Source organism: Coturnix japonica, chromosome 1 (genome assembly GCF_001577835.2).
Source record: "Coturnix japonica isolate 7356 chromosome 1, Coturnix japonica 2.1, whole genome shotgun sequence".
In the NCBI taxonomy this organism is placed as follows: domain Eukaryota; kingdom Metazoa; phylum Chordata; class Aves; order Galliformes; family Phasianidae; genus Coturnix; species Coturnix japonica.
Window position 1 is genome coordinate 55,454,625 of NC_029516.1, and position 26,404 is coordinate 55,481,028.

At 45.7% G+C, this 26,404-nt stretch overlaps 1 protein-coding gene across 6 annotated transcripts in view; it reads left to right on the forward strand.

The window, feature by feature from the left end:
- Positions 1-26,404, forward strand: part of DENND2A (DENN domain containing 2A) — a 51,566-nt gene that overhangs the window by 6,356 nt on the left and 18,806 nt on the right. For 2 of the 6 annotated variants that reach the window (XR_004307852.1, XM_015866889.2), the window contains exons 2-9: positions 12,202-13,413; positions 14,912-15,039; positions 17,809-17,930; positions 20,867-21,064; positions 21,553-21,646; positions 22,905-22,955; positions 25,206-25,393; positions 26,110-26,219. Coding sequence is in view for 5 of the 6 variants with exons in the window: in XM_015866889.2 (XP_015722375.1) it covers positions 12,202-13,413; positions 14,912-15,039; positions 17,809-17,930; positions 20,867-21,064; positions 21,553-21,646; positions 22,905-22,955; positions 25,206-25,393; positions 26,110-26,219 (2,103 nt within the window). In the remaining variant the exon portion in view is untranslated. The other 4 variants (XM_032445653.1, XM_015866895.1, XM_015866901.1 and 1 more) reach the window with 4 other exon arrangements.

A 26,404-nucleotide genomic window follows, 5' to 3' on the forward strand; every position in this document is an offset into this window, starting at 1 on the left:
CTTTTTCTTAGTTTTACATGAGAACTGTATTCTCAAGTACCTGTGTTCCTTTGCCCAGGAAGGCGTGTTTAAAAAGACACCTTCTTGCTAGCCTGTTCTACTGCTGAAATATCCCTTCTGCCATGTTTTTCTTTTTAGTACAGATGGAACGAACCCACTAAGAGAAGCAGACGGCAGATTTTTATTAAGTCAACGCTATTCAGTATGAATGTTTGAATTATTACATGTGGAAGAGATGGGAAGAAGAATGCCTGCTCGAGTGCCAAACATTTTTCATACCAGCTAAAAAGTAAATCAAGTATAGCACTGCATAAGCTCTTCTAGTTGAAGAAAATGTATGGGGAATTTCCCCTAAAATGTTGAGTTTGGCCTTAGTTTGCCAGTAATGTCCATAGCCATTCTCTTTTCAGTAAATCTGGCCTTTATTGAAAGATCTGTTTTGTTCAGCCATGGATAACTGAAGCAACACCTCTGTATAAAGAAGGTGGTTCTGGAGAGGGATACCTCCCTAAGTGGCCAGTTAGTAGGGTATCTGATCTAGTGAGTGTGGAGGGAGATTCATGGGAGAGCCGCTTTCCTGGGCTTTCCTTCCCTTTGAGCTGAATTTGTAAATGGGAACTTCAGAGAGAAAGCTGTGGATCACTGGGGTATTAATGACATTGTCCTGGGATGGCCACCTCTCTCCTAGTGTTGGTTATCTGCTTTGGGATGCCTCATCTCTTGTCCTGCAGGAAATGTTTGGATTTCCTGATGCCACAGGGAAATCTGTAGGATTTGTGCCCTCCAGTAGAGGCTTAATGGGGCTGAGCTGAGGCGGCTTTGCTGGGGATTCTGTGAACCTGTGCATGTTGGTGAGGAGCAGAAACAAGGTGAATGTGAGGGATTGGGTGCAGTACAAGCCACACCATGCTGGGACCACATCAGTGCCTTGAGCAGGGCTGATTTTGCCTCGCATTGTTTATGACTAAAGATTAAAAAAGTATGATATTTAGTGAATTGCACAATAGGGGCTTCTGCTAAGGTCTGGCTCCAGGAGACTCCTGCTTGGTATTTTGTTTTGGGTGCTGTAAAATATGCCCTTGTGAAATGCATTCAGTGCTGGCTGCTCTGAAGAAATGTGCTTTTCCTGTGCACAATAAACAGCATTGGGGCCCCATCCAGGACAACACTGAAACATCTCGGGTGGAGTATGCCCTTGTGGTTACCCTGGAATACAAAACTTGGATGCACTTTCTCTGGGTTGGAAGCTTCTATTAGGAAAGCTCCGCTTCAGTCATGAGATAAGGGCTCAGTGGAGGAAGTTGTGCCCGGGTTCCCTGCTTGTGCTCCCTTATCAAATAGTTTGGTGCATGTGAAAGAGAGTAAACAGTGGAAATTAAAAGTCTTTTAGAGTAAATATCGCCTTTAGCACCTCCCTTTGAGGAGAGTGGTGAACAAAATGTGCCTGTTTGAGAAATTTCCAGTTTCTAGGTTTTGTCATGAGAAACCAAGAAGATGCTTTCACTAATTTTCACTATTTATTGGACCCCGATCTCTCTCAAAGTGGAATAAATTTGGGAAGAAAATGTTTTCTTTTTCTGATACCGCAGTGAAAATGTACACCATCCATCAGTATTTGCCAAGGCAGACTTCCTGATGGACTCCCTGATACCTCTCACTGAGCTGCTTGAGTTTATTAGGCACTGCTGAACCACAGAGGAAGGAGGACAGTGTGAACGTGTTAGCAATAGCATCGCGATTGTCTGGTGCTGCAGGCTGGGAGGGACCGCAGGAGGTCTCTGTTCCAGCCTCCTTGCTAAAGCAGGCTCAGCTGGGTGTTCAGAGTAGGTATCTCATAGTGCAGAGATGGAGGCAGCAGTACTGTTCCCATGCTTTATGATCCTCCTGGTGAAAATAAAAACAAAACCCTTTTTCTTAGGTCAGTTCTCTGTCTTGTTTCCAGCTGTGCACATTGTTTTTCCTCCCACCTGAAAGAGAAGCACCCAAGGATGTGGTTTCATGTCATGCCCTGTTCTAGACCAGGCTTTGCATTACAAGGGGTAACGTGTTCAGAAAGTCGTTGCAGGCTGTGGGCGCCTGGGTCTCAAAGAGATTGGGACGTGCAGACAGCAGCCCAGCTCCCACTTGGACATGCTCAGGTGCATCACGGGGCCAGTCTCCCAGTCTCCTGAGCTGCTGGGGCACGAGGAAGCCCTTCAGACTGTGTCTGAACTAGTGGTTCTTCTGGAAGTGCCTCCAACAGGACCATGCACCGTTATCTCAGTCATCTCCATGGCAGCAAGTTCTGCCAGCTGAACTTGGCACTGAGCTGTGCAGACGTGTGGGCTGAGCGCCAGAGTCCTCAAGGTGTATCAGTGCATGAAGGTGCAGACAGATGTCTTCTTGGTTTTCCAAAGGTACTTAGGCGGTGTCTCCTGTTGCAACTAGTGAGAAAGGAGTGAGTGTTTACGGGGGCAGCAAGCTGCACAGAGAGCAGCAGGGCAGAGGAGGAAGAGCTGCTCTCCCCCAGGATTTGGGGTTGGCTTTTCCCCCTTTTATTGGCCAGGAACGCAGTGACCCAAGTAACCACAGGGCTGGGGCCAGCTCCCTCCCCCTGCTTCCTTTCCCTGGCAGGGAACAGGCGCTCAGATTTCCTCCGTAGCGCAGGCGGATGGGGATGGCGGCTCTCGGCTACATTCCTTTTGGTACAAAAGGAAAGGAAAAACTGCTCTCCATGCAGGCAGATGGCTGACTATTTCCTGGCAGCTCCACTGCACTGTCTTTTTTCCTATTGTCCTGACACACACACACACATACACACAAGAGAGCAGCTTTCCTTTTGGAAACATAAATAAACTCAAGAGGTTGGTGGGTTGGTTTTTTCAGCCTGTGCTCTGCAAGGAAGGCTGAGTGGCGTGGTGGTGCGTGCTGTGCTGCACTTGGAAGGTCTCTGTAAGAAATGAGATGTGCAGTAAGCAGATCTGCGTTTGCAGTGCCTTAGGTATGCAGGAGGGAAGTGGGGTCTCCAGAACTAAAAGGCGATCCCCAGGAGGCTCTCTGAGCTGGGATGGTGATGCTTAGAGGTGTGCTGAGGGCAGGTCGCGGGTTTGGGAAGCTGTGAGGTCTGCTGGAGCACACAGCTGGTGCTCCAAGGCCGGGGTGATGGGTGCTGCAGGAAACTGTGTGCTGGACCCTCCTCAGGAGGGGAAGCAGTCAGCATCCTGCAGGGTGAAGGCCACCGAAGGAGAGATTCGCTGAGGCTCAGTTTATCTTCTCAAATGATAACTTAGTTTGGAAGAATTGTGAGTTCTTCATTTTAATGTTCTCATTTCCTTTCCCAATGTGAGACAATTTGTCTTCCTGCCAGGAAACTCTTTGCAGAGTTGCTCCTTGAAGGGACCTCTTTGGATCTCGCTTGTGCTAGAATATCAGAGGTTATCTCATCGCACTGAAAATTAATTCCAAGTGTGGTTCATGGTCTGAGTACTCTATTTTAGGGGTAGGTTGTTTCCTAGGCTCAAATGTTTGAGTTTTTTACAAGCTTAACAGTAACTCCGAATTCTTTCCGGTTCTTTTAACACTAGAAGTGATTTATTGTCGTAGTAAGACTGGTGTATTTGTAATATTTGTAGCATTCCAATCATAGGAATGAAAGAAGCTACACTGGTAGAAATGTGCTATGCCAATAGAGTGTGGTCTTTGTTTTAGATGATGCCAGTTCTACTGTATCTGTTAGGAATCCTGCTTGTCCTTGTGGCTGATGGGCTGCTCTGCTGGCAGGTCTTTGCTAGTGTAAATCTGGTCCATATTTCTGTTGCTTTATTCCATATCGACTGTGGTTGTCTTGTGTGTGGGTAATTTCAAAGCCAAAGAAAACAGGTACGGAGTGCTCACTGCGCTGATGTCATCAGCAAGCTTGCGTTTGCTTCAGGAACACAGGATACACCACTAATGTCTTATTCAGCCTTGTCTTAAGGTAATTGAATTTTCATTTGTGAGGCTGTAAAGCTAAAGTAAGTAAGTTCAGCCTGGAGAAGAGAAGGTTCTGAGAAGACCAGGTAGTGGCCTTTCAGTTTCTAAAGGGGGACTGTAAGAAAGAAGGGGACAGACTCCTTAAGAGGGTCTGTTGTGATAGAGCAAGTGGAAATGATCTCAGAGTAAAAGAGGAGATTTAGACTGGATATAAGAAAAAAAAAAAGAATTTATCATAGGGTTGGTGAGGCACTGGCACTGGTTGCCCACACAGGTGGTGGATTCCCCATTTCTGGGGGCACTCAAGGTCAGGCTGGAGTGTCTCTGAGCACCTGATGTAGCTGTGGGTGTCCCTGTTTGTTGCAGGGGAGTTGAACCAGATGGTCTTTAAGGGTACCTTCAGACTCAGACAGTGTGATCTGATGATTATCCCTCTTTGAAATGGGCTGAGTGATTCCACCATCTTCATGGATGCGCTTATGAAAAATCTGAAGTGTACAGAGGTGGACCTGAATTGTAAAGACATGGCACAGAGGAGTCATCTTCTACTTCTGCCTCCACCTCCCAGGGCCTTGGTTTCACCATCTGAATTTTTTTGTTTGTTCATGATTTCATTGCGGAAAGCTGAGTCCGGAACATGTCATTCCACTAAATACTGTAATTAGAATTAATTTTAGGAGCTAGAATGGCAATCATGGAATCATCAATAAAGTTGGAAAAGACCACTGAGATCATCTAGTCCAGCTGCCAACCCATCCCAAACACATCTCTTAACCATGTCCTTCAGTGCCGCAGTTTCCTGGACATCCCCAGGGACAGAGACTCCACCACCTCCTTGGGCTAAATGCCCAATTAATCTCATCCTTCCCTTGTGAAGGGAACCTGCTGTAGGAGTAAAGATGTCTCTAAGCAGCAATACAAACCATTCTTGCCACCAGAAGAAATATTGTAATTTACCTTTTATACATCCAAGGTTTAACTAAATATATGAATTAGAGAGTTGCTGTCTTGCTAGGCATGGTTCTGCCCCATCCTACCGCTGCCTCTGGAAGTGCTGTTTCCAGCTGAGGGTGTGGTTGTCTGCAGGAAACTGGAGGGATGTTGAATTCCCTTTGAGCTGTTGAGCTTTTCTTCTGTTTGTTATGTGTTTAAAGGGAGGAACAAAGGGAAAATAAGACAATGGGAAGTGTGGGACAAGCTTAATAATAGTGGGTGCAACTGGCCCCACCTTTCATAGAGCACAATTCATATTGTCAGACTGTTTTCAATTTCTGCCTTTAGGTCAATTGTATCATTTCAATCTGCTGTTTCCCTTCTGAGTATTTGTCTCTGGTTGAATTGCTTTCAAGCCTGCAACCAAAATGTTTCAGCTGTTTTAGAGAATGAAGCTATGGAATAGAAAATGTACTACTTTCTTTGCATTATAAGTACATCAGAATTTTCTTTTGCTAAGCCTAATCCTATGTATTGACTTGGGCATAAAGGTGCCATCATTCTGCTTCTAAAGAAATGTGGGCTATGCTTTGCACGCGTGAATATACAGTGGGAAATAGTCATGAGGATAAGGAGAAGAGCAAAGAGACTGCTGATAGTGAGCGAGATCAACATAAGATTAGTAGAAACTGAGACTAAAGAGAGTTTAACCATGGCTGTGTGTCCAAGTGGACAGCTAGGGAGCAGAGTCTGGTGTTGAGTACACAAGGAAGATGGTGAGGAACAAGGGCCTAGCTGGAGAACATGAGAAAACTAAAGTAGGGGATGACATTGGTAACTCTGTGCCAGCTGTACTCTGATGCCATACTGTCAGAACTCAGTGTTTTGTTTCAGTTAGCCTTTAAAACAAGCAAACCTGGAGATGAAACTTCACGCAGTCTCTGAATGTAGTTTCCGTATGCGTGAAGCTGAGCACTTGGATGCCACATTTGCATTTGTCTGAGCAGTTCCTGTTGTGTCCTCCATGCATGTTGGCCACAGCACTTGGGCATTCCAGCTCAGGCACTGGTGTTGGATGGACACATCCACAGCCTCACTTGGCACAGAAGAGGCCCATTCTGGAGGTGAACCAGTGATGGAACTGGTGCTTGCAGGGATTCTTTGCTTTATTTGGCAGGGGATGAGGAGGAGTGGCTGAGAACCTGCTGGCCTGCCCTTCTCGGGGCTCACCATGATGTCAGACAGTGCTTCAGTGCACGTCTGATTTTTCATGACAAGTGACTGATGTTCCTAGCTGAGCAGAGAGCCTTTCATTTTTTGCTAGTTCAGTGAGTTGTTGTAGCCCAGCAAGGGCTTTACAAGCATCAGGGCTTGTACAAGGAAAGCAGGAGGAGTGAGATGGAAAGAATATGAGGGAGCACTCTAAGTCAGTGGCAACTCTGAGATCTAATCAATCAGACACATCCTTTGCCAAGGACAGCATATGACCATGTTGCTGGCAGCCAAAGGAGGAGCAGAGGCTCATGGTGAAAGAGAAGTAGAACAGTTCACCACAGCAATCTATTGAATCAGGTCGGTGACATATAAGTTTGCTTTGTGGGCTTAGAAGGGGGAAGAAAAGCAGTAGAATCGCATGATAAAATGAAGGACATACCATAACAGGGCTTTTCTGTGCGCAGTCTGAATGCCAACACTGCCAGCTTCTGCGTTTTTTGAGCTGCAACACTGTGGTACCGCCATTCCTTTGGGGGTTTAAAAAATAGTTTGTTTTTACACATGGGATTCTCCTGACTCCCTTGTAAGCACTGTGGTAAGTTGTCATAGATCAAAGGGAACAGTTAGGACAGAGTGAGGCAAGAGGGGTAGGAAACTATGTGGGATCCAGCTCTGAAATGTCCTCTAAAATGTACTGTAGGAGTGTATCACTTCCCAGTCACTGGGCCTTCATGTTTATGTTTACATGACTTTATCCAATTTCTTTTTTTTTTTTCCTTCTTTCTTTTTAATAAGTGGCTCGAGCCTAGCAACACACAGTTAGGATCCCATTGTGAGTATGACAACCCATTGATCCTGCTGTTAGTGCCTTCAGTCCCTTGCAGTGCTCGAGCTGCTGCTGGGGACTTCACATGGCTCTGTGCACAGCCTGGAGATGCTGCTTGGTGCTGGGACCATGCACAGGACGTGCTCAGTGGCCCCATGTGTGTGTGTTCGTGCACAAGAGCATGTTTCCAAGCTCTCCCCCCAAAGGGAAACAGGCTCCAAACAGGGTGAGGGCTGGGGGAGGGAGCGTGTAAGGCTTTAACTCTTGGCGTAGCCTTACTCACCATTTTCCTGTTAGTGTTTTGTCTTCTTGGCATCCTTCCTGTTCTTTATGTATATACATTATATATTGTTGTCACATTGTTCCTCCATGTATGTTGCACCCTTTGTTCTGCAGAGCGCTGGGTTGGGAGCTTTGCTTGCAGGCCGTGTTTGGCTGCTGCGATTCGTGGGCTCAAACACAGAAGTCATGAAAGTAACTGGAGAGGATATTTCAGTGAGCACCAAGGGGAAGAGAATGTGCGTGGGCTTTAAATGCAGCATGGCTTTATTCCTCTTGGACCAGAGTTTGACCAGCTGCGGGTCGCTTCTGGGGATGTGAAGCCTCATTGTTTGCATGCACCACTGTGGTGGCTGTGATCCCAGCTACAGGCTCAGATCCTATTTCTATGCGAGGTGCGGTATAATTGGAGCAAAGGAGATCTTGAGACGTGGCCTGCAGCACACAGCAAGGGTGATACCCATCCCCAAACCACAAGCCCTGCTGAGGTATGCTTCTTTCTTTCCCTATAAAGGAAATAGGAGAATAGGGAGGCCTGGAAAGCTCACCGTGACCATTGCATGACCTTACTGGAGACAAGATTATGTGTGTGTGACCCATGTGCAGGCTGCGTACCTTTCTGGTGAGGCAAACTGCAGGGTATTGGGTGCTTCCTAGGAAGTTTAGCTCATATCCCAGTGGAAGACCCCTCTGCCCTTTGAGGGTAGGAGCATGTCCACTGTCAGTGCTTCTTTTTCTCTCCCAGTTGCTTTGGAATTATGGTGTCCAGTGCTGTGCACCAGATGGGCACACTCCTGACTTGCCTTTTGATCGGAAGTGGAGAAGAAGGCATCTGGAAGTAGGGGGTGGGGGGTAGGAAAACTTAAATTAGCAGAAAGCCTAACAGCTATTGCTGGAGACAGATGATTACAGCTCATTTCAAGGCTGCTTCCTGCATGCCAATGATAGATCAGTAAACAAACGCCTCTTTGCAAACACAAAGCAGGCAGGAACTCTGTTTGGAAGAGAGAGGTCGGGGTAGGTCTCGCTTCGCTCAGTGGCAGGAAGCCCTATCACATGGCCCTGGGAAACATGAGGCTGGCTGTGCGGAGAAGCTTCTGCTGGGAGCTTCACATCCTTCCCAGAGCCCGCCAGCAGGTTTGGGAGCTCCCTCCTTCCTCCCCTGCCCTTCCTTCCCCAGTTTAATTTTGTGACGGTATCAGATGATGGCTTTGTTCCCCCAACAATGAGGATTACCAAATTAATTGCAGTGATGGGGCTCTCTAAATGGGTCTTGGCATCTTCTCTCCCCTTTTATGGCCTGGCTGCTGCGGGATCTACATGCTAGGAACGTGGCTCTGGGCTGTGGCTGCCATGGGTCTGTGCTTTGCATTGCATGGCAGAAAGTTTGCATGTGGTACGTGCAGAAAGCAGCAGTGGGTCAGGAGGGACCTGCTTGGTGTATGCCCGTTCTCCTCAGGTCATCTGCAACCTGGACTCAGCTCTGCCTAAATGATCAATCTGAGCAGAGATATGGAAGGCAGGAGAAATAGGAGCTCCCCTTGCCCTTTGCAGTGACCTGCCATGATAGCTCAGGGGGCCAGTGGAGCCAAACCTGGGGAGGAGGTCTACCCTTCATTTACCACCGAAGGTGGTTTTCCATTGCTGCTCTCCCAGTTTCTTCCTGTCAGGCTTTGGGAGTGTCTGTGGGTCAGGCCTGCAAGCTGGTTCTGGTGACCTGGTTAACAAACTAAAGTCTCAGCCCCATCCCCTTTGCACCTCATTTGGGCTTGAGAGTGTCCCCATGCTAATTTTCTGACCTTTGAGCTAATCAGGAGGTACCTCATTTCTGCTCTTTTGTTCCAGAGTTGATTTTTTTTTTTTTCTCTTCATGTCTTCAAGGTGTTTGGATATGTATACCTGGAGGTTGTGTTCATATTGCAGCATCTGATGCTTGGTTGTTTAGGAGGCTCCTGGCCTCAAGTGGCCAAGTGCTACGCAGCCTGAGTTGCTGCTTGACAGGAATCTGCTCTGGTTGCCTGGGTGAGTCATCCCTTGGACAGGGACACGGACGATCATTAGTTTTCCATTATTTGCAATGCATAACAGTTAATGGATGGATGAATAGATTTTGTTTCTCAGGCTGGTAAATTTTCTTGACAATTTTGCAAGGCTGCTCTGTGTCTAGAAGTGAAATGGGTGTTTGTTCCAGTTCCTAATGAGGAAGAGAAGCCAAGGGGTTTATTGTCTGGGGAAAGAGAGTCTGCTAAATGGTTAGCCATGAGCTGCCCTGAATGTGTACACACTGAGTTGACCCAGAGTTCACTCCTCATCTTAGGAACTCTGCCAGTGTGGGATAAAGGGAGGGAGAGAAAACTGGGAACAAACAAGACTGATATTTTCTTTCTCTCTCAAATACTCAAGCAGTGGAAATGAGAGATTCTTTTGTTCTTCAGTGTTGTCGGTATGCTTCCTTTAAAAGCTTCAAGAACCAACTGAACTTCCTGAGACACTCAGTCTTATTGCTGAATGCTGGGCATGGCAGGGTGGCAGTAGGCAGAGCAGGTGAGTGGATAGACTGGGGAAGCCACAGATATTCCAAGCATGATGTGTGAGATGGTGAGCCCCTTCCTGCCCTGAGAGGTACAGAGGGGACCAACAGCCTGTTATGGCCCAACGGAGGGCACACTGCAACATAACAATCAAGGAACGACTGGATGTTGTATTGAGGGATGTGTTTTAGTGGGAGCTATTGGTAATAGGTGAATTGTTGGACTGGATGATCTTGGAGTTCTTTTGCAACCATGGTGATTCTCTGATTCTATAACCAAGTGCTTCAGTGCATTGTCTCTTGGTCATAAAATGCTGAAGGGGTTGTTGTAAAGAGCTTACGTCATGTGGCCTTAGCACAATTCTTAATAGAATAATTTTGTTTTCTTGTTCTGTAAGGAGAAAAAGCCTAAATCCTCTGAGATTTTGGCAATAAGAAAAGCATTCACAAAGCACGCTGCATATTCAGATCACAGTACTGCAACTGCTAGTCAAAGATTGTTCTTGTTATCAAAACCTGTCATCTCTTCCCTGGGCTTCTAAGGGCTGGTGCTGTCACCCTTCTTCCTGTTCTGCAGATGGTAAAACTGAGTCTGACCTCTGGGAGCTGTTGTATTTTGCTCCTGTTTGTTCTCCTGGACTTCAGGAAGAGATTTGTATGCGTGTGTTTGTTTGCATCAGGAGAGGAGAGCTGAGCACAGAATGATGGCTCTTTCTTGTGTCTGTCTGCAGGTGAACTGCTGCCCAGCTGTGTGCTGACATGATGACAGCTAGCAAAGCGGCCGATGCGAGCAGCAGGTCTGAGAGCAGTGTCTGCAAGTCTGCTGAGAGGTGGGAGCTTTCCAGATTACGGTGCTGGGGTGCTTTGCTTTTGTTTGTTATCCCCAATAGAAAGAAAACCAAAAGATGAAAATAGTCTTTTAGCTTAACACTGCCCCTCTCTACTCACGTTAGATCACACCCCTGTATGTCTCAGGTGGTTTCATTGCCATCTCAGGGTCATCATGTTGTGTTTTTAGCATCCTGTCAGTGATAATATCCTAGAGGCATGGTGCTAAAAGAGATCTGCCCCAGGGCAAAACCTCTCTGTTGATGATACCCCATCTGCAGTTGAAATCTTCAGCATGGAGACTCCTCAGACAAGCCTTACTGTCACCACCCCTAACAGGCTTCTCCTGGTGTTCCAGCCTTTGTTTCTAGTGCACACTCCAGCCACCAGTGTCACAGCCAAGCCTTGCTCACAGGGAAGGTGCCAGTTCTTGCCCCAAGCGTGAAGTTGTCATTGAGACAGCCAGGAGTTAAATATCTGAGAGGCTAAGGAAGAACAGCATCTGGCTTAGGTCCTCCTGCTCAGAAACTCATCCCAGACTCAATTTACACTACAACGGAGCCTGCAATGGCTGCCAGCATTGCTTAGCTCCAGGACAGCATGAGGCCTGCCAGCACTTGGTATCTAAGTGGATGTTCTTAGCAAGTGCTTAAACTCTGGAAGAGGTGCATTGATGCATTTAGGTTGACGGCAATTTACAAAGTTGAATCTTAGTGTTGGTACTGTCCTTAAATGGGACTTGTGGTAAGAGCTTGCATCCCTGTAACTACCTTGTGTTGTGTTGGTATTCCTTTCCAAGCCCAAGCATTGCTAAGCACTGGAAAGTACTTCAATTCAAAAGTGTTTAGTGTTGGAGTAACTATTTGTCTGTCCAGCTGGAACTTTACTGTGTTGTTATAATAGCACAGTATTGAAAAGAAAAGAAAAGCACTTGGAGGTCTCCCAGATTAGAGATATTAAGGAATTTTTGATGTGGTTTGGACTCAAACAAATGAAAATGTTGAATCCCTTGCCCTGAGAATGTTGAGCCTAGTGCTTGGGTGCTACATCACCTCCTCTGCACCGAGGGAGCGTGCCTGGGTACACAGGAGCCTAAGCCCAAATGTAGCCTGGGATTGTAGGGACGTAGAAACATAGTTGTAGAACTGTAGGGCTTGTATGTTAATGTGCACTTGGGAATATTTGAATGAATCCAGACAGATCCTCTGAGCTAGATCTTGAGGAATGTCAACTGTGCCACATGGTGTCTTCTCTAACAGCAGCGATTTTGCTGTTGTTTGTTAAGGGTCAATTTTATATTCATCTGCAATGGACTTGCTCAGTGCCTTGAAGATGCACAAAACTGCTTCACTTACACAAAGTGCTATTGAACCTCTCCTTGGGATCAGCATGTCTGTCGTACAAAAAATATTATCTGCCACCTACTTCTGCTGCAGAGAAAGTCTTCATTTCAGTAGTCATAATGAGAGCAACACTGTGTTGTGGTTCTCTCCAGCAAGCCAGTTTCTCAGGGGCTTAGTGTGAGCATCCTGTCCTGCTGCAAGATTTGTGAGTAGAGTTTGTGGAGAAGAAGGACTGACTAAAGCAAGGATGAACACTCGCAGTGAATGTCTCTTCTCTTTTTCTCTTTGGTCTATAGGATCAAACTTGCAGATAAAAACAGGACAGCAGCTGTGAAGGAATTAGGAAGACTTCCGTGTGGATTTTCAAGTGAGAGATGTTCTGAAGGTGCTTCTGTCACCCTGAGTTTATCACCTGAAGCTGAACCAGTTTCTTGTGTGGTGAAGGACCCACTGGGAGCCTTGGAGAACTTGATGCTGGATCCAAGGCTAGACTGCTTTCAGCAGAACATGCTCAGTCCCAAAATGATCATCAGTGACCCATCTGTGGATCTGAACGTTAAAGAAAGCAGTAGAATCATCAGGAAACAGATAGGAGGTACTCAGAGTACACGAACACCTGGAAAAATTGGCCTGAGGAATAAGACCTTCAGCATCAAGGACAAAATTTCAGAGTGGGAAGGGAAAAAGGAAGTGCAGTCTGCTCCTCGTCGAGAGGAGGAGCAAGGAACTAAAGAGGAGCACAAGATACCATGTGTAGTTGAGAAGATGAGTGGGGAAGCCCTGACGTCTCGGAAAGTGGAGACCAAGAGATTTATGAATTGGGAGCTGGAGTGCAAAGGGGCAGGCAAAGAGAATGAGCGGAAAGCAGTAACTCTGAAAGGCACAGGGCAGGGAGCACAGCGGAAAGGGGAAGTGGAGAAGGATGAGGAAGTGCAGTCCAGCCTTGGAAAATGCAAAGAAGTGAAAGGTGGGAAGCGGGAAGTCCAGAAGGAGAATCTTTCAGTGCTTAGTCAGGTCAAAAAGTTGGAGCGGGCTTTGAAGGATGGCTCAGCAGAGCTGCAGCCACAGTTGCCTGGTACGTATTACTCCCCACAGTGCTTGCAGGAAAAGGCAGCACAAGGACACACGGCTCCAGAGGGCAGTGAGAGCATATGTGGGACTGAGCTCAACAAAAGGCTTCTTGGTTTGGACTCTGAAATCAGTGAGCCAATTTTTGGGACTCTAGAAGAGGTAAGAACTTCTCATATGAAATCCAAAGACTGCACTACAGAAAATGTGTACACAGAACCAGGGGTGCCAGAGAAGAAACCTTTCATCAACCCACTGCCAAAGCCCCGGCGGACTTTCAAACATGAGGGGGAAGAGGACTGGGTGCCAGCAGCTAGGAATAAAAGAAACTTGCCCCCTTTGCCATCCATTCCTCCCCCTCCTCTCCCCTCCTCTCCTCCTCCATCAGCTGTCAGCAGGAGGCTTTGGAGCGGGAAGCACAAGAACAATGCTGACCACAGGTAATTGGGCTGAGTTTCACAGAGGTGTTGGTTTTAATGTTGGAGTCCCCCACTTCCCATATTACACTGGAAAAGCTGCATCTTCCTTGGTCACATGTAATCCCCATTAAATGAGAGCCTTGCTTGCCATCATCTACACTGCCATGTAAAGATGGAGCACAGCCCTGCCAGAAGGGACTTGGGGCGGGTGTTGAGCTGAACATGAGCCAGCAGTGTGCCCTTACAGCCCCAAAAAAACCCCAGCTGTATCCTGGGATACATCAAAAGCAACTTGGCCAGCAGGGTGAGAGAGGTGATCCTGTCTCTTTTGTCTCCACTAGGCGTGGAGTCTTCTGTACAGAAGAGACAGATAGATCTTGTGTCCAGAGGAGGGCCACAAAATTGGTTCAGGGGATGGAACACCTCTCCTGTGAGGACAGGCTGAGAGAGCTGGAGCTGTTCAGCATGGAGAAGAGAAGGGTCCAGGAACACCGAAGAGTGGCCTGTCAGTATCTGAAGGGAAGTTACAGGAAAGAAGGGGACAGACTTTTATCAGGAGCTTCTTTGTTGAGGCAAGGAGAAATGGTCTCAAATTAAGAGGGTAGGTTTAGATTGAATTTAAAGAAGTTTTCACAATAAGGGTTGTGAAGCACTAGAACAGTTTACCTAGAAGGGTGATGGAAGCTCTGTCCTTGGAAACTCTCAAGGTCAGATTAGACAGGGCTCTGAACACCCTGATCTAGCTGTGGTATCCCTCCTTGTTCATTGCAGGGAACTTGGACTAGATGGCCCTTAAAGTCCCTTCCAACTCTAAGGATACTTTGATTCTGTGGTATGTCTGAGAAATTGAGCAGTCAGCGCAGCTTCTTAGGGTAATTGTGAAGAGATAGGTCATGGCAGATTGGGCTTTAAGGTCACTGTGTTGTATTGATTAGCCTTCAAGCTCAAAATTGAGGGGGTTGTGTTATTTTTGTGTGTTTTGTTTTGTTTTTAGCAAAAATTGTGATTACAAAATTAATACAGCAGCTCTGGGATGATAATCTCTAAACTCTTCCACAACATTTTCACTGTTAATAGTAAGCTTGTTCTTTTAACTGAATCTACTGTGTATGTATTTTCCTGGAATGCTTTCTTGTCTTTTCTCTTTACCCTCATGACTGTAGCACATTTTAGAGACAACGAGCATAGAACACAAAGATGCATGAACTGTCACATCAACACTCCTGGTTTGGGTGCCAGAGGGAAACTGAAACTCTCCGGGTTTGTCAGTAGAGGACTCATTGGTTTTTACCCTTTTTAGCACCCAGCACTTGAGTATTGCTGTCCTGTACTGCTGAGAGACCTGATTTGGGGAACCCCTTACTACCGGTGAGGGTGGAAACTCCTGCACCATAAATGGGACCTGTCATGGCCTAAGGTTCTGTGCAGTGTTGTGAGTGAATTACAAAATGCTGTGATTGGGCTGTAAGAGCTGCATCACTCTCCTCTTTTTTCCTTTCCTCTTCCCATCAATGTGCAGGAAGTCGTATGAGTTTGAAGACTTGCTGCAGTCGTCATCGGAGAACGGAAGGGTGGATTGGTACGCACAGACCAAGCTGGCCCTCACACGCACTTTATCGGAGGAGAACGTCTACGAAGACATACTGGGTAGGAGCTTTGGCCAGGGAGGGATTTGACTGCAAGCACTGAATAACGCAGTGTACTTGTGGTCAACAGCCCCGCGCTGGTGGTGCTGATTGAAGTTTGTTTGTTATCCACATGCAAAACAGATTTACGCAGATCATAGTTTAAACAATTTATTGGCATAAGAAAAATGGACCAAATATTTCAAAATTCATCAGCTTCAAAGATGAACCTGAGGCATGTGGGGACCAGCTTTTAGTTTTTGCTGGCGTCCGTTCTCTGACTTCCTTGCATCCCGTGGACAAGCTCTCACACCTCTTGTCTGTGCATCACTGTGAGTTCGTCACCGATGAACATCTGGCTCGTTCAATGGTAGATCACTGAGCACAGGACATAGAATGGAAGCATCCCTCTTGAAAAAGCCTTTGTAAGTTTTTGTAGCTGCAGGCTGGGTTGTGTAAGGCTCTTGGCTGAGTTTAGCAGAGTAAGAAGAGAGTGGCTGCATCAGCTCTGACCATGCAGCTGTTACCTACAGAGTTGGTCTGTGCTGTTCACCAGGGGAGACAGCTGCACTTTTGCAGGAGCAATCAGGGCATTTTTTTTTTGATATGAATAAAATCTCATCGTATCTCCAAAAGGAATGCTGTTCCTTTGGGACTGTTTGCAGAAAGGGTGATGCCAAATGGACAAACTCTTAAGCTAAGTGGCCATTTGTCTTTATCTTCCCCCTATTTGAGGGCCAGAGATCCAGGGGATGTCTGAACAGCTGGTATTTTTTCTCATGTGTGTGTTTTGGGGCATGGTGGGAGGCCTCAGAAATCACTATGTAGCTGTCACCTTGTCAGCTGGAATAACAAGGATAGCGTTACAGAGTGGCTGTGTACGCAAATCCATCTGTCCATCCAAACACAAGCACACCCATGTGTCCTGAGCTTGCAAAGAACTTGAATACCTGGCTGAAATTTGTCTCCCCTCAAGGTCTTAGTTGCAAAGATTAGAAGAAAACAAAGCTATAGACAGTTGTCAGCTAATGGGGCATGTTTTATTTTGCTTTGGTTTTGTTTGTTTTATTGCTGCACATTTATGCTTTGCCCAAAGTCAGTGATCTTTAATTGGTTCCTGCAGTCCTGGTTGGTCTTACCATGGGAGCTTGGGAAAAGAGATGGACAGGGCAACTCCAAAGAAGCCAGTTTTGTTCTTCACAGGACCACGGTTGGGCACAGTCCATAGAATATAAATGTGTGAAAACCACACCAATGGAGAAGTGATGGGGACTGCTGGTAGCACAGAGAGGTGGTGGATGCCCTCTCCTTGGAAACAGTCAAGGTCAGGCTAGACAGGGCTCTGAGGATCCTGACCTAGCTGTAGGTATCCCTGTTCATTGCAGGAGATTTGAACTAGATGGCCTTTAAAGATCCCTTCCAACTCAAATGATTGTATGATTCTGTGATAGCAGTGTGTGTCCACAGGGCGTGAAAGCACACATGCACAACCCATAGACATGTGCATGACCTGGGGAGTGTTCAGCTGCTGGTGGGAGATCTGTTGCCCTTTCCAGCAAGTCACACAGATTCCTTTCATACACATCTTTTTACCTGTTTGCCATTGTTTACATGGAATACTGGAAGTTGTACTGGGCAGATGGATATCACGGTTTACATATAAAAAAGAGGCAAAACTGGACATCCTGGCAAGCAGTTTGAGGATGGGGTTGGCAACAGAACACAACCTCATTCCACCCAGTATGTGACTGCTGAAATGCATTCTCAGCTGCGAAGTGTGCAATTGGATTTAGAAGGTGGAACCACTTCCAGGGATTGGAGCATTTTTGCTGAGAAAAATGTTAGCACAGACTTACTTGGCTAGCATCACACAGGTTTACCTTTTCCTTCTTGGTGAGTTCAGGTCCACCACTACAGCGTGATTATCCCTAAGCAACAGGCAAAAGTCAGTGTTGAAAAGACTTGGGTTTTCAGCACTGCTGAAGACTGGGGCTTAAGAAGCTCATTATATTTAGTCTTGGGTATTTAAAACTCAAACTGGTCACTTACCTCAAGAAAGGGACACCTCTGGGTGGTCATTCAAGCTTCAGTTTTTGAGAGGCTCTCAAATAAGAGTGGACCAAATCTTATACCAGATGGCCTTTTTATTCCCTCCTTTTTTTCTCTCTTCAGGGAGAGAGCATCCTGGCTTTGGATGGCCTGAATTAGGTGATTCCTTCCCTCTTTCTAAAGTGAGGCCTGCGGGAACTGAGGCATCCGTGAATGGCAAATGTGTTCAAAAGCCTACATGGTGTGCCAAGCATCCGTGCTGCGGCAGTCAGCCCAAGAACAGTGCTGGCTCCATTTAAATGATGACCAGAGGTCTCTCTTAATGTGGGGTTCAAATGGACTCTTATGCTAGATTTTGGCTCACAGTTTCATTCAGAAATAATTTTAAGCAGAAAACTGGAAAGATGGAAATATAATTATGGACCACTGTGCATGAGAAACTCAGCTTCTCTGAAGAGAAGGAAATGAACTTGAGGACTTGCTGCATCTTTTCCATCTGTAGTTTCTGTGATATATTCCTATGGCTGAATACATCAGTGTCAGGGTTTGGACACTGTCCAGAGAGCAGCTGGACTTCTGGGGCTATGGAGAGAATGAAGCAATGGCAGGAATGCTTGAGAACAGGTCTTTATGTCTGATGTGGGAGGTGGGAGAAGTCCAGCAGATCCCCAAACAGATTTTTATGGCAAACCTCAAGGATTTTCTGCACTTACAGTCTCTTGTTTGTGGCTTTTTACTGCAGACCCACCATCTAAGGAAAACCCTTATGAAGACATTGAGACCAACAGCCGCTGTTTGGGGAAGAAATGCGTCCTGACCTTTCCAGCATCCCCCACCTCTTCAGTACCTGGGACTCCCACTAAGGTACTTTGTTTCAGGTGGCCTCTTCTCCTGCTCCAGAGGTCTGGGTGAAATCCTGTTTCTGTGTGGAATGGTGGAGTTTTGCCCCTCACTTTTATAATGCTAGGATTTGCTGCCTTTTTGTCTTTATCACTGATAAGAGTATGATGTAATAGTAAAGGTTGTGTTTCCCTTTAGCAAAGTAAAAACAACATTCCTTTACACAAATGTTTTCTTGGCTTTCATATTTTTTCACACCTGGGCTCCTTCCCCTGGTACTTTGCGTCTGCCGTGCACTAAGGAGCAATTGGCCTGAAAATGACCGAATTATTTGGTGTCACACTGGAATTTTACACAGCTGCAGTCTGAGACTGATGTGATAAAAGGATGGAAAGAAATCCTCAATCCAGTTTGTATACAAACGTGTGTTCCCAGAAACATTTTTCTGTGTTGCTGTCCTCTGAGCAATTTTTGCAACTGTACAGCTAGAAAAGAGCAGCTTGTGAACTTTATCCAGTTCATGTGTGCAAAGAGCACTGCAAAGAGAGCTCGTTACTTCAGCTCCTCACCTCTGGGAACCTGCCTCCAGATCCTTAATGAATTCCAAATGACAATGAACTATCCTTTCCTTATGACAGATGAGTTCAAGAGCAACAGATACAAAATGGGAATCCAGAAATGGGTGTGTTTATGTCCAGAAATGGGCATGTTCTTGTCATGAGGTTGTTTGGGTTTGGGAATTATCTCTGAATCCATAGAAAAATCCCAATACATTTTCTAGTGAGTGTTCTACCTCACTGGCAGAAGGGCTACATTGGCAGGGATGGGAGTGAAAACATCCTGCTGTGTCTTTACCTTATACCTGTACTGGGACAAAAGCTCAGTATTAAATTTGTTCCAGATACTAAACAATGAGAGAAGAATTTACTGCAGGAAAGCTCCTCCTTCTCTCCTTTATAGAGGGTGTTTTAGTGCTTGGGTAATCAAGCCCTGTGGTTGTCTTGGCTCTGTATCTGTGGACAGTATGAGTCTGTTCATGCTGATGCCAAGATACCTCTGCAGACCTTTCCTTTGGGATGCCTCTTTGGATCTCTGCTTGATGGGATGAGTTGCTGGTAACTAATGCAATGCCAGACCTGGGCTTAGGGAACCTATCCTAGAAGGATGTCCCTACTAGCAGCACAGCTTACGGACGGATGCCACTTTCCTCCTTGGCAGTGAAACCAAATGAAGAGACAAAGCGTTAGTGTGCACATCATGCTCAGAGCTCATGGAGGCCAGCCCTGAGCTGGTTTGAGTGCTTCCTATTCCCTATTTAGACTGTCTAAGCCTGGAACAGAAGGGGCAGTGTGATGGCAGAAATCATGTTGGCAGCAACTGGGTTCAGTGTGGGTAGTAGGGAACTAACCCTTCAGTCCTGACTGGAGGCTTTTCCCGTGCTCTCCAAGTTGCCGCTATTATTAGGGCTGTTAGCCAACATTTTGAGAAGTCTGACGTGCAGCATTTCTGGACGTGCTCCTCTTTTCCAACCAGCTTAACCAGCAACTGAAGTTTTCCTTGATAACTTAATGCTTTCAAATGAAAATTGTCCTGCAGTTATGAATCCATTCTCGTTGTTACTAGTTATGTCTAGAGCAACATGAGTCTGTATGCGAGTGTTGGAATGAAGTTATTTTCTGTCAGATGACTTTGCAATCACTTACGGACCTATTTCCCACCCATACTGTGTAAGCAGCACTGCAGTATTACTCAGGAACGTCTTTCACCTAAAAGTGGATCCCAGCAGGACAGTTACTGAAGAACTGAATGGAAGTAATTATGTTGCACTGTGATGCTTTGACATCCCAAAGCTGTGATTTGCATCAGTCACAGCAGAAGTATTGCTGCTCTCCTGGCAACGATCTGGCTTGCAACTGCAGTATGAATCACACTGGAGAGCGTGCCCAGGATGGAGTCTGGACAGATTTCAGTAGTGGTTTATATCACTAGTGCAGGATGAGATTGCTCAGTGCAAAGATTCTTCCAAGAGTCATTTTAATGTGTGACTTCTCTGTGGGCAGTATGCCTTCTTGTGAGCCTTCTGCAAGCCATTCAGAGGCACCTGAGCTGGCCTGAGTGATTGTGTCAGGCTGTCTAGTGTGTCTGCTGGGTGTGTCTGCTGGAGTAGACAGACCGTTGTGCTACCTCAGACAGTGCTGGACTGACTTGATGACAATAAGCTTAGATACCTCTCACATTCACTTCCCAGTGCCATGGAGAGTTACCCTTTGGTATATACAATGCTTGGAAAAAGCATGACTCAGTCTTACCATAACCACTGGGTGTAGAAGAAAAACAAAAGTTCTTACTGATCATTCTTTGTTGTGAGAAGTAGTTTGTCCTCCTTTATCTGGAGCTGAACTTTCTGCTTTTCTGTGCTGCTTTTGGTCAGGGACATGAACTTCAGTCTGGTGCTGGAATATCTGTTGTTATGCTCCCACTGAACTTGCTACTGGGATTAGGGGGAAACCAGTTTTCCTGATTGTCCATCAGGAATTTTCTTGCAGTGTCCTCTGAAATATTTAATTCTCGCTCCTGACAGAGACAGAATATTATACGCTGGCCATGCTTTTCATCTGGCCTCACTGCTCCTCTTCCTCCTGACCACCTGCTCCTTAGCCCATGTGCTCATGGCTGTCTGGTTGGTTACCGGCCTGTGGATTGCACACTAGAGTAAGGCATCTTGACCGGCCCTTGAGATGGTGTTATGCTCTGGAATGAACATGGGATGGTTAAATTGCTGTCCTGATAATCGTGGCCTAGCCTAGCAGCTGGGCAAGTTCCTTGTGTGTGCATTCTCAGAAATCAGGCTATTTTGCCAACTGAGTGGTGTGGACTCCATGCTGGATGTGACAGTGTTACCGATGAAGCAAAGGTACATGAAGTGCTTCATTCATTCATTCCTTCTCTTCCACTTCCAGTTGCTTTCCAAGCCCACTTTTTTTCGACAAAACTCAGAGCGGCGGAGTTTCAAACTGCCAGACATACGGAAACTGAGCCGTGATGGAACTGGGTCACCATCCAAAATCAGCCCTCCCTCAACTCCCAGCAGTCCAGATGACACCTTCTTCTCCTTGGGAGACCCTCAGAACGGGAAGAGGAGAAGGAAGATTCCCAAGGTAAATCTTGGTCTTTCTCTTTTTCGCTAGCTTCTTCCAGGCTGGAATGCAAGTCTTGGAGGGCAAGTTCAGAAGTGAGATTTACTTTGTTGGTGGCAAGACCAACCTGAGGCTTGAGCTGGGCAGCTGGATGGAGCAACAATTCTACAGCAGATTATCCTGCCTCGTGTTTAAAAATTTGGATCAATCACTTAACCGGGCATGTGTGGATCAACAGATATCTTTTTAACTCAGAGCATAAGGATGTTTGCTGTCATCCTGCTATGCCAATAAAATTGTGCTGTTCCTGTACCAGACAGAGCATGGTTACTCTGTAAATTACTGTGTAAGGTAAATGCTGGTAACCACTGATTCTGGGCCATCCAGTGAAGTGTTACAGTACTGGGAAGTGAAACACTTTTCTTGAAATTCTAGCATTCTTTCTTGCCTGGAGAGGAAAATAACCCTTTTTTTTTGTTGTTGTTGTTGTTTGTGTTTTTGATGAGCAGCTTGTATTGAAAATCAATGCCATTTATGAGGCACGGAGGGGGAAGAAACGTGTCAAGAGACTATCGCAGTCTACAGAGAGCAATTCAGGAAAAGGTAAAGGAACCTTGAATCTTGGCATATTTAAGACTTTTTGAGAACTTGCCGCAGAGTTTAGGCTGTCTTGATGTCTCATGTGATGTTTTTTTAATGCTTTTTCCAGTTTGGCCTGACACTGTGTTGGGGATTCCACCCCTTCTTTTGGAAAGATAAAGATTGTTCTGCTGCCCAGGGGCCTTTCATGACAAGGCACTTTTTTGTCTTCTTTTGCTTCGTTTTCTTTTTGTGGTGTTACATGATAACCTCCCAGGTCGCACCAGAAATGTTTCTACTTCTTGATGTTTATTTCTGAAGCTGGCAGTAAGCTTTGGAGAAGGATTTTCTGTCCAGAGAGTCTTGATTTGTTGAGTTCAAAATATTTTGCGGGAATGTGTCACTTTAATGAACTGTCCAATAGAAGATAGTGGATTTTGAAGCAATTCCGCTTTCTTCAACAATAAGTAAATAGACTCAGTTGGGAATCAGGATTTCTAGACTCTGGGCCATAGAACCATCTCCATTTTCTCAAGACTGAGATTTTCAGCCTCTCACTGTCAATCAGCAGCTCACCACCATGTTCAGGTACTCCAAAGCAATTATTTTTAAACACCTGATCTCTGCAAAGCCTTAAATGACATCGTTCCAACACAGTATTTTTTTTCTAAAACACCCCAATTTCCAGTGAAAGGCGGCCTGCAGCTTTGCTTCTTTCACACAACTACTTGTTACTGCTTATCCCCTTCTATTTATAAACTAGGTGAGTGTGTGTGCTTATATGAACCTCCAGGGGAAGCATCCCAGACTGGTCTTTCCATTTTTTATACTCTTCTCTGAAGCACCGACACAAAGAGGCTGTTGGACAGTATAGGCCTCGAGTCTCATTCATTCTGGCAGTTGTTGGGTGTTTTGTTTGTTTCTACCCTTTATCCCACATGCTACTTCATATTAATCAGTGTTTTGCCCTTGTGTGTGTCATGCTTATACAAATATGAGTGGAAAGACTTTTCTGCCATTTGATTCTTTATGCAGCTCTAATGGCTGTGCAAAGTGGATTTTGTTGCTTTTTTTTTTTTTTTGTTCCCCGAATGAATGAATGGGAATATACTGAGTGTGTGTTAAGCATGGCTATGTGCATCCCTGAAAAGTTAGAGGCCCTTGAGATGTGTACTGTCTTCCCCCTGAGGTTGTTAGGTCTAGCTTTCTCATGTCAGTGATAGGAAATGCACTGTTATAAATAGGTTTTACTTACTTTGTCTTCCCTTTTCTTATATTCTAGTTACAGATGAAAATAGTGAATCAGACAGTGATACTGAAGAGAAGCTGAGAGGTAAGGCAAATGTATGAAGAGAACAAATGGCTCCTGATAAGCTCTCTGCATTCTTGGGCCAAGATCTTTCCTCTGTGTTCTGGCTTTGGAGAAAGCTTCTTTCCACTCAGAACACAGTGAGAGAACAAAGATCTCAAAACTGCTGGAGAAAACACAAGGCTGAAGGGCTATAGGAGTCCAGAATGAACATCTGTTCTAATTCATTTCAAAGCTCTTCAAACTGCTGTAGGAGATGGTTTATATGCTGTGGAAATAAAACAAGGTTTTTCAAAGTGCATGGGCACCAGTGTGCAAACAAGGTGACAGAGGCAGTATGGCAGTGGGACAGGGTGTTCAATAATCCCACTAAAAACTGATTAAGGGAGAAAACCCACTGGCCAGACTGGCTAGCTAGGAAAATGGTATTGCACTACGTCATTTATTGCTATAACTAAACTCTTCTGTATTGGCTAAATTGGGGTTAAGTGCTGCATTCCTTGTTTCGCTGCTGTAGTGCCTGTATATTGTATACTGGTCTCTGTAATGCTTTTGAATCTTCTTGTAATATAATTAGCCTTGTGACGTGCTGGTAGCATTACATTCTCTTGGGAATTTATAAAGCAACTTAAAAATCTTGATGGAGTAGGAATGCAAAATTGAATTTCATTCAGGATCCAAAGTTTCCTGATTTACATGCACACCTAATTGAGGTAACAGGTCAGTTCTTAAGCTGAAAAGAGGGATAAGCAGCAGTTCCCACTGTGTCAGCCGTAGTGTCTTGTGCTTAGGAGTGCTCATCCATTCCTTCTTTCAGTTTGTTAGAACAGAAACCTCAGTCTGAGAGGGCTGGGCTTGGCTGTGATCACCACTTCTTTCCTTTCAATTTCGTAGGCTGTGCTTAACAGACCAAACACACCAGCCAGTTACCACCACTTAGTAAGTCCCTGTACGTCATCTGAGACCCAGTAAATCATCAGGCAGCAGTTGTGAGACTGCACGTCAGAGCCATAAGTACTGATCCTTGGAAAGGAAAAACATTTAAAGAGAAGCTCTGCCATGATGACAGAAGTACAATTTCGGTATCTTTAGTAGGTTGCACAGAATATAAACACAGAGCCTAAGTGAGCTTTTCAGAGGCACTCAGCATGGCTATGGCAGTGCTCGTTTTGAAGTCCCTGGTAAAACAGAGACCACTTCTGAAAGCTTTTGAAGAGTTACAGCCTTAAAGCTAATAGTGTAATAGCTGACTACAGAAAGGAGTCCGAGCCATCTTTCCAGGCCTATAACTGCCCAGAGACTGTGTCACTCTCTGATTTAAGAGGCACCTCAAGATTGCTTTGAGTTGTATTGTCTGTAATAGTCCATGAGTGGCACAGCTTTACCAGACAAAAGGTCAAGAGTCTGGACTTAATGTATACCATCTCCTAGGAAGCTTTGTCTCCCAGGCAGATGTCCTGTGTGTTTAGAGTTTCTGCAGTATCCCTGTGGTTGTTGTTTCTGTCAAAAATGTTGCTTTACCACCCACATTAGCAAAAAGCACATTTGTGAGGATGTGCTGGAGCCCCTGTTTGTAGTTAATTCTTTCTTTTGTAAGGGCTAAGGGAGACTCGTGGAGATTTAATTTGGATGCAACTGTAAAATGAAGCAGGGGGATGGTCTTAGGGAATTTCATCTGGTCTCTTCTCAGCAGGCAGCTTTTCATTACTTTCTGTGCTGGAATGTTTATTGTCCCACAGCTCAGATGCGTTGCAGTTACAGCTTGCTTGGCTGTTTCTCTTGTTTTCCCATTGTCTTGGGAGAACTTGTAGAAATGTGGTCCTGAGAGATTAGGCAGAGATGAGCCAGTCCTTTTCATTTGCACTTCTCTTGTTTTTGCTGTTGGCTTGCAGCCCAGCCCATGTTACCAAACCTGGGAGTCCCAAGTACTGCTGAGCAGGGGAGCCATAGCTATAGCTGTAGCCTGGCCTGAGTACCGTGCAGGTTGCTACCCACAGTTTTTGTAGAATCATATCATAGAGACATAGAATGGCCTGGCTTGAGAACGACCTCAAAGGTCATCTAGTTTCATCCCCACTGCTGTGGGCAGGGTCGCCAACCATCAGACCAGGCTGCCTGGAGCCACATCCAGCCTGGACTTGAATACCTCCAGGCTTTCTGTGCAAAGGTGATGTCCCTTCCTCACTAACAAAGCAATTGTGGTGATGTAGTTTTGATTTTAAGTCTCTGCAAAGCACTGGACAAAATGACAATCTCTACCCTTTCTTGTCATAGCTCACAGCCAGCGCCTTGTCCATGTGAAATCTCGCCTGAAGCAAACACCACGGTATCAAACCTTGGAACGGGACTTGATTGAGTATCAAGAGAGGCAGCTGTTTGAGTACTTCGTTGTGGTGTCACTGCACAAGAAGCAGGCTGGAGCTGCTTACGTCCCTGAGGTTACACAGCAGTTCCCACTGAAGGTGTGGTGCCTGTCTTGAAGCTCTGGGTAGCGTGTCTTAGAGTGCATGGTGCACCTCACAGCTGGAGAAGCCACAGCATCTCTATGTGCCACATGTTGAATCAGTAACCCCTCTGCTGTGGCATTGCTCAGTAGAGGAAGGCAGAGGGGCTGCAGTAACCTCTTGAGAATTGCCATGACATTCCTTGCTGTTGAAAGATCAGCTGAGTCAGATCTTTTGCTGCTTTTGGCTATGACTTTTATGTAGCTATTACTTTCTCCTCATTTTATTTTTTTTCCTTAGGGAAGAATGACAGCTGGGAGAAGATCTGTTCTTAAAGGGAAGGCACATCTTTTGCCAGTAGTTTAGCTGAAAATATGGAATGAGAAATAAGAGAAACAGGGAGCCAATGTGAAAGCGTGTTTGTAAACATAATGTACCCAGAGTTTCCCTAGACTTCAGTTATCTGGTCCCTTGCTGGAAAACGTGTCCCATGTTGGAGTAACAGTTGAGCAGGGGCAGGTGCTGCAGACACAGAACTTGGTAGAACTGTGGGTACAGAGTTACTTTAAGATATCTAAAGATTAGGTGAGCCAGAATCACAGAAATTTTAATATCTTCCAGGCAGAAGCTTAGCCTCTGTCATCACCTCTTCATTTGTCACAGGAAAAATATTTGAAGTCATTCCATCCCCACATGACTAATTGGAAACATTCCTTCTCTCTGTTCTCAACCAGCTTGAGCGTTCGTTCAAATTCATGCGCGAGGCAGAAGATCAGCTGAAAGCTATTCCCCAGTTTTGCTTTCCTGATGCGAAGGACTGGGCCCCCATCCATCAGTTTGCCAGGTATAAGTACTGTACTTTGTATCGTGATTCATGAGAAACGGATTTATGTACTGAGCTAATTAAATGTGAGAGCCGTTGTGGTAGAAGGTTTGGCAGAGCCCCGAGAGAGTGTATTGGAAATGCAAAAAGATTTTGGGTTGAATGAATTCATCTCTATGTCACAGACTTTTCTGTGTGGGTGATGA